The 14,856-nt window shown below is 49.9% G+C and overlaps 1 protein-coding gene across 9 annotated transcripts in view; it reads left to right on the top strand.

Moving 5' to 3' along the window:
• EFR3B (EFR3 homolog B) overlaps positions 1 to 14,856 on the top strand; it is a 150,924-nt gene that overhangs the window by 55,856 nt on the left and 80,212 nt on the right. Inside the window, exon 1 of one of the 9 annotated variants that reach the window (XM_045011247.1) lies at positions 7,292 to 7,588. The exons of 6 other annotated variants lie outside the window; for them this stretch is intronic. In XM_045011247.1, coding sequence (XP_044867182.1) covers positions 7,576 to 7,588 — 13 coding nt within the window. In that variant the 5' untranslated portion in view covers positions 7,292 to 7,575. Of the gene's footprint in view, positions 1 to 7,291; positions 7,598 to 10,655; positions 10,676 to 14,856 lie in introns of those variants that run through there. 2 more of the 9 variants (XM_045011245.1, XM_045011246.1) reach the window with 2 other exon arrangements.

Below are 14,856 nucleotides of genomic sequence, written 5' to 3'. Positions count from 1 at the left end.
GGCCTCACCAATGTCGAATAGAGGGGAATGATCACGTCCCTCGATCTGCTGGCAATGCCCCTACTTATACAGCCCAAAATGCCATTAGCCTTCTTGGCAACAAGGGCACACTGTTGACTCATATCCAGCTTTTTGTCCACCATAACCCCTAGGTCCTTTTCTGCAGAACTGCTGCCTAGCTGCTCAGTCCCTAGTCTGTAGCAGTGCATGGGACTCTTCCGTCCTAAGTGCAGGACTCTGCACTTGTCCTTGTTGAACCTCATCATATTTCTTTTGGCCCAATCCTCTAATTTGTCTAGGTCCCTCTGTATCCTATTCCTACTCTCCAGCGTATCTGCCTCTCCTCCCAGGTTAGTGTCGTCTGCAAAGGGTGCAATCCACGCCATCTTCCAGATCATTAATGCTGCTTTCCCCTGTGGAGAAAGGCTGGTCACTTCCTGTTCTGGCCTTGCCATTGAGTGACACTAATTGGTCCCTGCCCACTTCAGAACATCCCTGCTCGCATCTTTGCCGGCTGTTCCTGCGCCTCCTCCATCATGTTTTCTCTCCGGCAAACATGCCCCGTCCCTGTACCTTCTCCTCTGAGGACTTGCTTCCGAGCCCTGGCGCTGCTGCCGTTGATGGTTGTTCTCCGATTTGTCTGCGTGGCTTCCAGAGCAGAACTGGGCACTGAGGCCCACTTGGTGCCGAGTGGAGCAGTGTAATTGACTTTGCCTGTTTTCCACCTGCTGCTCCCTCTTACATAACTGCTGTCAGTCGCTTAATGGCACCCAGCCTTGCATTTGCAAGTTGAAACCAGCTGTGCTTCTCCATGTCCTATTCTGTGATGCCATGGCCCTGTCGCTGTCCTCCCCTGCCCCCATTGTGTATTTGCATCTGATTTATTCCTTCCTTCGTGAGCCACTTTCCATTTGCCGGTGATGAATCTCATCGAGCGCATCATAGCCACGCGGTGCTGAATAGCCAGTGTTCAGAGCTGAATCCCGATTAGTTTGAAGCTGGAGCTTGGGAGTTTGAGGCCTAGTCAGGCCTAGGGTTTGGGTTAAGGGGCACTGAAATTGTGGACGCTGTTCTCCCCAGGGTTTAGCCCCATGTGGCTGAAATCTGGGTCTGATCACGTGTGGGATTTCTGCCATCTCAGATGAATCTTGGGAGAGCCGCTGTCCTGGTGAGCTTCCCGCCAACATGGGTTGCAGCCAGGCTGGATCTGGAAAACGGGTCCTTGCTAGTTTTGGACTTTGCCCAGTCTCTAAACTAACAGGGCAGGTTTGTGGAGCTGAAGTTCAGAGGGCTTCGGATCTCTTGTTTGTTTTAATACCATCTTCTAAAGGCTTTGTTTGTCCTCTTCCCAGCTTCTCACTGTGTATGACTTTGGGAGGGGTCTTTTCCACTGCAACCTACAATTCTTTACTGGAAAATAGTGATTAGCATTGGGTCCAGGCTGGGGCTCCTCAGGACTCACTTTAACACTGCCTATTGGATCCGTTCTGTAGCCATCATAGAGTGGGTCCCTGTGACCTGCATTTCTCTGGTACTCCTGCGAACACCTTGTGGAAGTCGACACTTCCTGGTGGTGTGGGTGGGGGAGTGGAAGACGGGTGGAATCATGCATCTGTTCTGTGAATAATCAGAGGGCTTCTGTGTCTCCAGGGGTATTAAGGCCCCACCTTTGGCCGGCACAAACTGCATTTTGAAAGCTAAAAATGTTCCTTAGCAGATGCAGCCTGCTCCATATCCAAGGCATAGTGAGGTCTGGGACCAGTCACTGGACGTGCCCAGATAAACTTCTGTGCTGTGACTCTACACCAGGGGTCGGCAACCTTTCAGAGGTGGTGGGCTGAGTCTTCATTTATTCACCCTGATTTAAGGTTTCGTGTGCTAGTAATACATGTTAACGTTTCTAGGTCTCTTTCTGTAAGTCTATAATATATAACTAAAGTATTGTTGTATGTAAAGTAAATAAGGTTTTTAAAACGTTTAAGAAGCTTCATTTAAAATTAAATTTAAAATGCAGAGCCCCCTGGACTGGTGGCCAGGACCCGGGCAGTGTGAGTGCCACTGAAAACCAGCTCGCGTGCTGCAGGTTACCTACCCCTGCTCTGTACTCTGTGTAGGAAGCTGCTAAGCTCTTGTAGTGGACTGTTGTGATTGAAGTAAGAGGACCAGCTCCCCAGCTGGGCTAAATTGCCATAGTCCCCTATGGACTTCTCTGCAGCCCTGATGATTCACACCAGGTCCCCGAGCAGGGCAGATTTGAAGTGGATCCTGAAGTAGCTGGAGAGCCGGTGGAGCTGTCTGAGTTGAGGGTGAAGCAATTGCCCTTTCCGTGTGGAGACGCTGCATTCGCCACCTGCTGGAAGCTGGTGTGTCTGCGTCAGTATCGCTGCTCCGACTGGCTGTGTTGTTACTGGCCAATTTCTGCTTTTGCTCTAGAAAGGAAATAGTTTTCTCCTGAAGTGGAGCCCTGGGGTTTGCCCTTTGTCAACAGCAGAGTTGGTTTGTTACCAAATGGAGCTGCAGCAAGCCCCAAAGCACAGAGACTGATTTTTAGAATCGGGAAATGTATTTAACAGGTTTCTAATAAAGAAATCGCTCATGCAGGCACCAAAGCAGCTAAATAAAGGCTATAATCCTGAGCTGTGTGTTTTGGAGCTAAATGACAATAATTATCCTCTTAGATCAATGTTCTTGGCACTAAAACATCAAAGCAGAAGTTTCCTCTTACCTTAGCTTGCCCCTGGCACAAAAGCAGATGGAATCTCCTGCGTTTTACAGCAACAGGTGTGGGGAGTCACTTGCAGGTTTAAACTAATGTAAATGGTGGATTCTCTGTAACTTGAAGTCTTTACGCCATGATTTAAGGACTTCAGTGACTCAGCCCAAGGTTGTGGGTCTGTCACTGGAGTGGATGGGTGAGATTTTGTGGCCTGCAATGTGCAGATGGTCAGACTAGATGATCATGATGGTCCCTTCCGGCCTTACAGTCTTTGAGACTAAAAAATAACTGAGTTTATCAGAAGAGATTAATTCACCTGGGTTTAATTGAAACTACACAGCGTGAGACACACATCTACAGAATCCCCACCCAGCACCAAAGCCCTTCCTGCAGGATATCGGGTTGCATAGCTGACATAACCAGGACAAACTCTCGTTGGCTGACTGCAGCCTAGTAGCAGGATGTTGTTTTGAGCAGCTCTCATGGGAAGTTGGGCAACTAGTGCTCACATTTGTGGATTGACCTGAATCATGTCTGTCTCTGCCTCATTTTCCCCATCGGTAAAAAGGGGGCTAACTCTTTGTGTACCTCTTTAAAAACTTTCTGATGCCCAGCTGCAAAGCGCTATGCACGTGCAAAGTATCTGTGCTACTGCCTCTCTCCTGGGTTTGCATATACCATGTAACCTGCTGGTACGTCCTATGGGCATATCCTGGGCCAAGGAGTAAGAGGTGCTGCATTCGTAGAATTCCCCATCTTAAAGTGCTTCAGGGGAAATGGGCAGCGAATTAAAGGCAAGACTTCTGGGGCTTTGTGACCTAAGGGCCTGCGCTATGGGGGTGTTTGAATTATGGTCCCCCGAAGCAAATCTGGACTTCAGACACAAATGGGGAAAAAAAAGTCTGAGGATCTTCTCCCATCCCATGGTCATTATGCATCTCAGTAAGCACAGTGTAGTTTACTTGGACAGGATCAGGGTGGAAGAGCAAGGGGAGCTGCAGGTCAGGACCGGGGCACATCAGCAGAACTGTGTGTTTTGGGAGCAGCAGGAAGGGGGAGGACTGGAATAGTAGGGTAGGGCTAGAAGTAGGGTTGCCAAGCCTCCAGGATTGGCCTGGAGTCTCCAGGAATTAAAGATTGTCATGTGATGAAATCTCCAGGAATACATCCAACCAAAATTGGCAACCCGAGTTAGAAGTCAGATTGAGATGCACAGTAAGAGGCTCATGAGTGGATCCAGGACTGGAACATGGAGGATAGGGGCAGGTACTGAGGGTCGGGATACAGGAGCTGTGTACAAGAAGCTTGCCTGCTGCTTCCCAGCTCTCTCTGTCCCTCCTTTGTGTCAACATTAAACTCCTCCAAACCGCAAAAGAATGCATTTCGTTTTCACTCCTGCAGCTCCTCCGCTGTTTTTAGGCTTCAGCGTGGAGCAGGCAAAATGCCTCCCTCTGAGTGAAACGCCAGCAGAATAAATCAGCCTCCCGAAGAGGGTTCTGTCTTATTACAACCCGGATCCTTCTGCTTTGCTGCCATCCGAGCTGACTTGGTGACTCAGCACATCTGCTCCAGACCCGCAGTAAAAGCTCACCTTTTATTTATTTATTTAACACGCTGCTCGCTGGCCTGGCCTCCCAAGATGCCCCTCTCCTCCCCCGGGATGCTCCCGGCGGAGGCAGCAGTCATGCAGTCTAAGTCAGCCTCTCGCTTGTGCTTCCGCAGGGACGCTTCTGTTTTGCAAGAAGTGCGTGTCAGACCATCAGACGTGGGCTATTGAGGTAGCGGCTGCTAATGGCCATATTGGGTTGTTCGGTTCTCTCTGCAGCGGATTCGTGTGGTGAGAGCCCTGCGTTGTACTGGAAAAGATTCCATCTGGCTGGAGGTACCTTCCTTAGTCCTTGCTTCAGGTTTGTTCGATGCCAATAACGGAGATGCATGTAGGTGTCTCTGCTGCTGGGCTAGACTCTGATCTTCCTTCCATTGGTGTGTAGCTGGAGTTACGTTATTCTCAGGTCAGGTAGGGCTTCCTAGGTCAAACCCAACATCATCTAACCAACAGCCAGCTCGTGAAAATCCGAGAGCGCTGGTGTCATGTTCCTGTGGAGACGTACCCTGTCATTGTTACGGCAGTGACTCGGAGTGAAAAGAACCAGCTGTTAAATCTCCAGTACCCTCCCCTCCTTTCTCCTGCCCCCTACCTTATCAGGTAACAGGCATGACAGAAACCCCCGAATGGAACAGAATAGCTTGTGGGATTGTAGCTCGGTTGAAGTGAGGGATGGGCAGGAGAGACCGATCCCAAACAATGAGAGGAGAGGTGACTAGCTCCCAAATATACAGGAGTCTCTTGACAATGAATTGGATGCTTAATGGAGTCGGTGCCCAAAAGAAACTCTGAAAGGAAACCTCCCTGTAAATGGGATATCTTCTAATCCTGAGACAGCTTTTTGGGACTAGTCAGTGTGTAAGGGCTTGGAGAATCCTACAGCCCATCCTACCTGGCCTGGGCATAGAGATAAATTCACCACTGTCATCAGAACAGCTGCAGCTCCATTAACATCCCAGGCGTCCCTCCCAGCTGTTTCCGCCAGCGGTGAATTCAGTCCATAGGAGGGAAATGCAGCCAAAAAACCCCTCCTTGGGGGCAGCCGGTTTAGGAAGAAATCACTTGAGGCCAGACAGCAGACAGCTAACAAAACTACCATTTTATTTACAGACACCGAGCTCACCCAACCGGCCGAAACCGGCTGGGCTATCCCCTAATAATCTAACTCAGTTGCCATAGGAACAAAAACCATGACAACCAAATACACAACATATTCCTCCCCCCCTAATAAGAATATCCCCTAAATAAAACACACACTAGACTAGAGAAGGAGGGTAGACTGCCTCCATTCCCGGCTAAACCCTGGGGATTATTTTGCCCCATAACCGTGGGTTTGCCCTAGCTAAAGATCCAGCCGATGAGGAGGCCTTCTGTCTCTAGGTGGATTACGGCGAACTTCGGGTGTTGTTGCACCCGAAAGCACTAGGGGCTCTGGGTCCGCAGCACGAACAGGTGAGGAGGTGGTATCAGCTCGTGCTGGGCAAAGGGGTATCTCAGCCGCCGGCAGTAATGGAGGAGAACAGTCAGAAACAGGTGATTTGTGATTCGGTGTCTCACCAGAAGTGGTGAAGTCAGACCACTCAACTGCAGATGTGTCCTGAGGACTGGCATGACCTGGCAACAGCTGATCTACATGTTGCCGCCAGATAAGATTCTCTGCAGTCCGGACTGTGTAGGAAACAGGTCCTGTTTGAGTGATGATTGTGGCAGGGACCCATTTAGCTCTGGAAGTATAATTCCGAGCCAAAACTGGCTGTCCCGGGCTAAAGGTTCGCTCTTTTGCTCTGGGTGCCCGTCTGATAACTTGATTTTGCTGCTGATGTTGCACAATTTGTCGGGGTTCAGAAGGTTTCAGCAGATCAAAGCAAGTGTGCAGCTGTCGTCCCATCATTAGAAAGGCCGGAGATGCCTTGGTCGTAGCATGAGCCTCTTTTTCTTTTGTTTACAGGCACATTCAATGTGTCCCTTTTTGCCACAGTGTCGACACACCAGGTCCTTACACCAGCATTCTGATGCCTGGTGACCCGGCTTACCACAGCGGTAACATTCTTGACTCTGCACAGTTTTGTGGGTCAGTTCTTGTGACACTTTTTGCACCCTAGGGGATGCACCGATGTATTGCGCCTCCCTTGTAGCCAGTTCCATGGAGACAGCAATATCAACAGCCTTCTGTAAGGTAAGCTGAGCCTCTGTCAGTAGGCGCTTCCGTATAGCTTCACTGTACAGGCCACACACTAACCTGTCACGTAGGGCATCATTTAACATCTCTTTAAATTCACAGTGTTCTGCTAGCTTTTTTAAAATGGCTACAAATTGTACAACTGTTTCATCTTCCTTTTGGTCTCTTTTGTGGAACCTATATCTTTCAGCAATTACCAGTGGTTTTGGGGAAAAATGGGACCCCAGGATTTCCACAATGTCACTGTAAGATTTAGTCTCAGGCTTAACAGGGTGTAGTAAGCTGCGTAGCAGGGAGTAGGTTTTAGCCCCTACAACACTTAAGAATATTGGCACCTTCTTTGTTTCTGTAATGTCATTTGCAATAACAAAAAGCTCAAAACGCTCAGTATACGCATGCCACTGCTCTATATTCTCATCAAAAGGTTCCAGTGGCCTGGTCAGAGTAGCCATGATTTTTAGTTTCACTTTCACAGTCAGTGCAAACAAGCAGCTTTTTTGTTTGTTTGTTCTTTACCTTGACTTCTACTTCCGTCTGTTACTGGAGCAGCACCGGAATCTCACCCTCGTCGCCACTTGTTATATCCTTGGGGGCAGCCGGTTTAGGAAGAAATCACTTGAGGCCAGACAGCAGACAGCTAACAAAACTACCATTTTATTTACAGACTCAGAGAACTCACCCAACTGGCCGAAACCGGCTGGGCTATCCCCTAATAATCTAACTCAGTTGCCATAGGAACAAAAACCATGACAACCAAATACACAACACCTTCCTCTTTCACTGGGAAAAGGTGATTTTAAATAGACACCACTGACACCATTTGGTGGGCAGCACATTGACAAATCTCAGGCAGCCGCCTCCCGGAGGCGAGCGCCGGGGCACAGAGCTTCCTGCTAAGGCATTGTTAGCCTGGGCACAGTGAGGTGACTGTGCTCTGGCTGACGGCGGAGTGCCTTGGCTCTTGGTACAGAGTGACACAGGATGGAGATGGGCTGTCCTTGCTGTCTCTTGTTTCTGCCCAAGGGCTAGTGATTTGCAGTCCTCGATCACGGCTTCACGATCCAGCCCGGGCAGATGGACGCCGCAAGTAAATCAGGTTTGGGACGGGGAGACTTTTTGTGCCTGCCTAGATGCTGCGTAGTTAGCTCTTTATCGGCCTCACAACATTGCGTGGGGTGATGCTACTGAGGCTGCGAAGCTCCTTTCATAGAGATTTCTTTGCCTTTTCTGTGCAGAAGCTTCTGGTCGATATCCCTCCCCATCCCCCACCCCTCTGTGCAGGCTCTTGTGTTTCAGTTGTTGCTGATCCTCTGCTAACAAAGCAAACCCGACAAAGCAATTTCTCTAACTATTTTGTAAAGGCCTGAAGCTTGGCTTGCATGAAACTCGGGTCCTGCCAGTGCCCCTAGCCCTGGGGGCTGATCCATGACAGGAGAAAATGTAACACCCGAGTCTTGTTGCTGATTGTAATGAAAGGAGCACGGGAATTGTCAACCTGGATCACAGCGGGGGGTTAATCTAGACCCGTGCCTTGTTTCCAGCAGCTTCAGGGGAAGGCGCAAAATGAAAACCTTGCTGTGGACATTTCCACTGTGCTTCGGGGGGGAAGTTTCTTCCTAGCCCCTCTCAGTTCGTGACCTGAAGCATTAGGGTTTATATTAGAGCTCACTGGACATTTTCCATCAAAACTGTTTTTCAGTGGAAAATGGAGGTTTTCGGCTCAACAAAATTTTTTTTGCAAAAAAAAAAATTACTTTCTGCAGAAAATTTGACCTTTAATCAAAAAACTAGCCAAAATGTTCAGGTTTTGGCCCAGCAATTCCAATAGGAAAAGCTGCCTGGATGCCTCTTGGGAGTTCCTATGCATCCGACGAAGTGGGTATTCACCCACGAAAGCTCATGCTCCAAAACGTCTGTTAGTCTATAAGGTGCCACAGGACTCTTTGCTGCTTTTACAGATCCAGACTAACACGGCTACCCCTCTGATTCTTGGGAGTTGTAGTTTTGATGGCTCATACCCCCATTTTCCCCTATGGGTTGGGTCACCCAGCTGGATTACATCTTCCGTGATGCACCATGGCAGCACAACTAGAAAGTGGACCATGGTGTATCATGGGAGATGTAGTTTGGTCAAGGAGTCCGTTCTGTAGAGAAGTATGGGGGCCTGGGGCACCTGAACTATATCTCCCATAAGGCCTTGGGGTGGGCATTTCTGAATCAAACTTTCGGGATTTTGGGGAAAAAAATTTAGTTTTCAGATGAAAATTGTCACTAATAAACTGAAGTTTTCAGTAGGCAAGAAAATTATTTGCCATACACCTGTGGTTTATATTCCTTATATATTTTTTGATCCTATCGAGTGGGTCTGTGGAGTTTCTCTTCATTTATAAAATGAGTTTTAATGATGTTGAGGATGGACAAATATCTATCAATGTCCTGTAAGTCTGAAGTTAAGTTGGACCAGGCAAAACCTGATCCAGGGGCTTTTACAATATGGCTTATGGCCAGGGCCAGCTCCAGGTTTCTGCCGCCCCAAGTGGCAAGGGAGGGAGAGGGGGGAAGCCAATCAGCGGCACTTCAGCAGCAGCTCAAACGTGCTGCTTCATTCTTCGGCGGGAGTTCGGCGGCGGGTCCTTCATTCCCTCTCTTCCTCTTCAGTGGCAGCTCAAAGAGGAAGAGAGGGACTGAGGGACCCGACACCGAATTCCTGCTGAAGACCCGGCCGTGCCGCCCCAGTAGTGGATGGAGTGCCACCCCTTTGTTTTGGCCACCACAATCACCTGCTTCCTTAGCTGGTGCCTGGAGCCAGCCCTGCTAATGACTGTTCCCATCGTTAGCAAGGAGGATATCCAGTGAAGGCCCCCTGTGCCATCTGCACATGGAGGTGCTCTAGTGGCTTGAACATAGAATTGGGAGCTAATATTGCCTGAGTTCTGATCCCAGCTCTGCCGCTGACTTGTCCTATGGCCTTGGGCAAGTCACTTTGCCACTTGATGCCTCAGTTTCCCCATCTACAAAATGGGGATGAAGAGACTGACTTATCTCACAGGGAGCTTGGGAGGATTAATTCGTTAATGTCTGTGAAGTGTGTTGAACAAGTCAAGCACCAGATAAAGGCTAAGCCTGATTATGCAAATGAGGCTCAGCCCTCTTGATCCTGGCAAGATGCCAATGCAGCCCCCCCACCCAGTGGGGAAAGCTTGGATGCCCCTGAGATGAAAGAATAAAAGAGACGCTGCCATCCCCCCAGTGTGATGCTTGTGCTTTACAGGCAATACAGGCAGCGTACAAGCATGTCTATCTCAGCAGGAGGGAAGAGCCAAGGGGAGGGTGGAATTATAACTATTGTCTTCCAGGCTTTTTAAGACCTGCTGTGAATTTTTGGACTCTCTTTGGCTTTGCGGAGACACGACAGAAACCGGCGTGCATTGGGGAGAACTCATCAAATCCTCAGTGAAAAATCCCTGTCTACAGGGGGCCCGCAAATATGTTGCCGGGGGGGGTGGGGGGAAGGAGCGGATGCTTGCTAGGGTTATGCGTGGAATTTTATTCTATTTGGGCTGTGAGCCTGCACCTGTCTCCATGGTATCTGAAGCCAAATGGCAAGGGTGGCGGAGCATTCAGCAGTGTCACCTAATACTTACATAGTACGTTGACAGGGCAGTGTGGTAGGGAGCTTTTCAAACCCACCCTCTGTGCTATGGTGCCCATCACAGGGGTGTTGTGAGGATATAAACACAGTCAAGAGTGTGAGATGATTTGGATAACGGAGGCCATGAGATGGGATTGGGTATGCTGAACTGTCATAAGCCCTATACTGCAAATGGAGATTTCTCTTCTAGCTCAAGTGACGGGGCCTGGGATTTTGGAGCGGGAAGCTCTTGAGTTTATCCCCCGTGTTGCTCTGAAGTTCTGAGTGGCTGCAGCACAGTGACACGGGGGACTGGGGCTAACGGAGCTCAGATCTGGCCCCGGTCGGCAGGGCCTGGGAAGTGGCGCTCTCTCCAGACACATCTGTTTGCTAGGCGCCCGCCCCGGCATCGCAGGGCGGCTGTTCCGTGCCGCCGGCGCTGACCGCAGTACCCGCTACGCCTGCTAGAGGCTGCTGGCGGGAGCAGGCCCTGTGCAGCCAAGGCCTCGCCCTCCCTGCCCCCAGGAATGGGGCATCAGCTGGGTAAGGCGGCCCCAGTGGGAAGGGGGCGAAGGAGGACGGATCCCTGGAGAGCAGCCCCCTCCCCTGCCAGGGAGGGTAGAGGGAGCTGGGGCCTGGAACTTGCCTGGGAGGTGTGGAGGGAACGGGCTGGGCCTGGGGCCTGCCTGGGAGGTGGGGGGCAGACGCCAGAGCCGTTCTGGGCGTGGGCGGCTGCCGTGTACCAGGGGAAGGGGTTAGGAGTTGGGGGGCAGTGCTGGTGGCAGGGGGAGCAGGCGGTTGCTAGTGAAGGCCAGAGGGGGCCAGGCCTCATGCCAACGGGTGGGAGAGGGAGGTCTGCGGAGCCGCCTGTTCGGTCGCCGGCACTGCCGACTTCGTCCTTCTGTGGTAGGTCCGCCGAGTCCCGTGCGCTTCACGGGGCTGGGCCTTCCTAAGGCAGGATCCTGTCGGCTCTGCATGGGGGGGATCCCATGGCCCTTCTTGGGACCATAGGGGTCTGCCCGGCCACCCCACGGTTCGTAGCAAGCTGTGTGCCTGGCTCTGCCTGCCAGATGCTCTCCACCCTCAGTAGCTGCCCACCAGTGGTGGTGGGTGAAGTGATTCCCCTCCAGGGATATAAGCCAGTACTTGCCTGCATTGGCAGGAGCTGCTTGTGAGGGAGGGGACAGCCACAAGCCTGCCTCGCAGGGAGAATCCACTTCCTACAATGATCAGGGCTGCCTAGGAGGGGCAGCTGGTTTGCAGTGGGCTCTAGCGGTGCATCCTGCACCTGGCTGCACCCCCTTATCTAGGCAGCTCACTTTTTGGGGCTCCCTTGTGGAGAAAAAGTTGCAGCCACTTTGCTCTACTGCAACTTATTCTCCCCCGCCCCCCAACCTATGGTGGGTTTTCCACTGCGGTAGAACTGGAGCTGAATCGGTGTAAGACTGGGACCTGGCCTGTCTCTGCTGTATGTGCGTGCAGTGCTTAATACCCCCCTTCCCCCCAGATCCCTATTGGGGACCCTCTGGGTGCTACCACAATCTGAATAATTAATAATATCCTAGCAATGGATCTGCTTGGCTCTTAAAAGAAATTTAAAAATGAGCTAATTGAATTCCAGTGGGACCCATTGGCTGTGTCCCTCCATCTGGGGATGTCACAAGTTCTTGATGCCCCTGGGGAGGAGGGAGAGAATCTATTATTCTTGGACGTTAACAAAATTTACCAATTTTTTTCCTGATTAATAACCTCCCCCTCCTCCGCTCAGTGTTTGTACCTAGGCTATTCTTCCTTCCCGTCAGCAGGTTTGGGGGGCTTCTAACATTTGTCCTGCCTGCTGCTGGTCTTTAAAGGCATCTTGAACTCTTGTACTGTGTTTCCAAAAGGAAGGTCATGTCAGGTGACGGGGAAAGCATTAGACATGATTATGCTGTTAATATTAATGGGATCCTTGATGCATCTGCCACTCAGCTCCTTCCCCACGATGAATAGCAGCCCTGAATCAAGGCTGCAGCTCGGTTGTACTAGCGCCTCTCCCAGGGCTTATGGTGGGGGGGGGAAGGAGGGAAATCTGAATTAGACTAAAAATACTCTGAAGTCGCGTTTATGGAGATGAGATAATGTATGTTGAGACTGTGGGGGAGATTCAGAGCTAATGGGATGATTTACAGGAAGAGACTTGGAGATTCTAGACACATGTAGAGGAAGGGCTTGTGAACAGATGAGCCGGCTTCGTCCCTGGTGTAACTCCAGTGAAGTCAAAGGGCCAGATTCTCAGCTGGTGCGAATCGGCGCAGCTCTGTAGCTAGCTCAGAGACTCAGACTGCGTCAGTGATGCACATTGTCAGTGCGGAGACGAGATAAATCATGGAAAGAAGGTATTCACTCAGAGATCTGAGACAAAGGGAATTTATTAGGAGGCTTTAAGAGATCATAAGACACCAGTTTCAATGTGAATAGGAAACAAGAATTTATTAAGAGGCCAGATTAAAGGTACTTTGTATTGGAAAGAAAGAGAAATCGATGACTCCATCTGAAGGAAGACGCCAGAGAGAGAGGAAGCGAGCAATTGTAAGGAGAATTACAAAAATCAATGGTGGGAAGGGCACCGAGGGGCTCGTCGGAAGAGCGTACAAAAAGTCCAAAGGCCAAGAGAGCCACTCAGTCATTCACCACCAGCCCTGCCAGTTTCACACCGCTGCGGCAGAGTGAGCTTTTTGGTCTCGCTACCCTTGGGATTGCAGGCAGCCGTGGCTGTAGCTTTGGCAGGCGCTGTTCACAGGGCCGCATTTGCTCAGAGGCGATGCATGCAGAAAGCGAGCGAACACCTTTCAGGGAACAAAACAGGCCCATGAAATCCTGGAACACCTGAGCCAAGGGCTGGCGTGAGTGGCCTATGACTTCGTGCGTTCCAGTGTGATCAGAAGCTAGTTCTCACTAGTGGCCTGTTTCTAAAAGCCGGGGGAACAAAGGGAAAATATATTGATCACTTACATTTCAAACTTTCTGAGCGTTTTACAAAGTATGTTTACAGCAGTCACTTCAGCCGCTGCTGACATGCAGCCACCTCTGTGGGGGGATGGCAGCAGCTGCATAACACACACTGCTGCTTGGAAAACAATTGTAGTATAGTGTAGCTAGCAAAGGGAATTTTAGGTAGGCAAAATACCTGATCTGTAATACCAATAGCACCTCTCAAAGCACTTTGCAAATATTAATCACTTGAGCCCTGCAGTGCCCCCGTTGCAGCACAGATGGAGATGCAGAGGGACTGAGAAGTGAAGTGACTTGATCAAGGGGCACAATGAGTTGGAGAGATGGGACTAGAATCCACAAGTGTTAAATCCCCCATGCTCCTGCCGCTAGACAACACGTGCTCAGCATAGCCAAGGAAATGGGAATGATCTGAATGATTCCCAAAAGCCTCTTTTTTTCACGGCACCAAACCAGTGAAATTACCTTGTCTCCATGATCAGTTGCTCTGCCATGAGGGATACAGCAAGACTCTGAGGACCTGGATATGGTTCAAGGCCAAATTTCTAGGGCCAAATGATCCCTTTATCACTTGCCAATCATTTAGAAACCGAGCATGAGTGTTGTAGTGTGCAAAGAAGCAAAGTGTAACATTGATAATATCCAATGATTACAGCCCAGCAGGTGTATAATAAACACCTCTGATGTGAACGTGCTGAACGGAAACTCTTCAATTGAATTCAAACTGGAACAGGTACAGAGAAGGGCTACTAGGATGATCCGAGGAATGGAAAAACTGTCTTATGAAAGGAGACTCAAAGAGCTTGTCTTGTTTAGCCTAACCAAAAGAAGGCTGAGGAGAGATATGATTGCTCTCTCTAAATATATCAGAGGGATAAATACCAGGGAGAGAGAGGAATTATTTAAGCTCAGTACCAATGTGAACACAAGAACAAATGGATATAAACTGGCCATCAGGAAGTTTAGATTTGAAATTTAGATGAAGGTTTCCAACCATCAGAGGAGTGAAGTTCTGGAACAGCCTCCCAAGGGGAGCAGTGGGGGCAAAAAAGACATATCTGGCTTCAAGATTAAGCTTGATAAGTTTATGGAGGGGATGGTATAATGGGATAGCCTAATTTTGGCAATTAATTGATCTTTGATTACTAGCGGTAAATATGCCCAATGGCTTGTGATGGGATGTTAGATGGGGTGGGATCTGAGTTACTACAGACAATTCTTTCCTGGGCGCTGGCTGATGAGTCTTGCCCACATGCTCAGGGTTTAGCTGATCGCCATGTTTGGGGTCAGGAAGGAATTTTCCTCCAGGGCAGATTGGCAGAGGCCTTGGGGGGTTTTTCGCTTTCCTCTGCAGGGTGGGGTGGGGGTCACTTGCTGGAAGATTCTCTGCACCTTGAAGTCTTTAAACTACGATTTGAGGACTTCAGTAGCTCAGACTCAGGTTAGGGGTTTGATAAAGGAGTGGGTGGGTGAGATTCTGTGGCCTGTGTTGTGCAGGAGATCAGACTAGACAATCATAATGGTCCCTTCTGACCTTAAAGTCTATGAGTCTATGAAAATGACGTACCCTTGGGGCTGTGCTGGGAGAACCTTTGGGAAACTTCAGCTGGTGTGGAGTGCAGCCTGCATGTGGCTCGGAGTATTTGATGCTCAGTGTCCGTGGTCTGCACTGACTTCCAAGTGATTTATCAGATGAAATTTAAGGCATTGGCATTGACCTGTTAATGGTG

This window comes from Mauremys mutica, chromosome 3 (assembly GCF_020497125.1).
Source record: "Mauremys mutica isolate MM-2020 ecotype Southern chromosome 3, ASM2049712v1, whole genome shotgun sequence".
In the NCBI taxonomy this organism is placed as follows: domain Eukaryota; kingdom Metazoa; phylum Chordata; order Testudines; family Geoemydidae; genus Mauremys; species Mauremys mutica.
The sequence above is the reverse complement of the archived record's forward strand: the minus strand, read 5'-3'. Positions and strand labels throughout refer to the sequence as shown.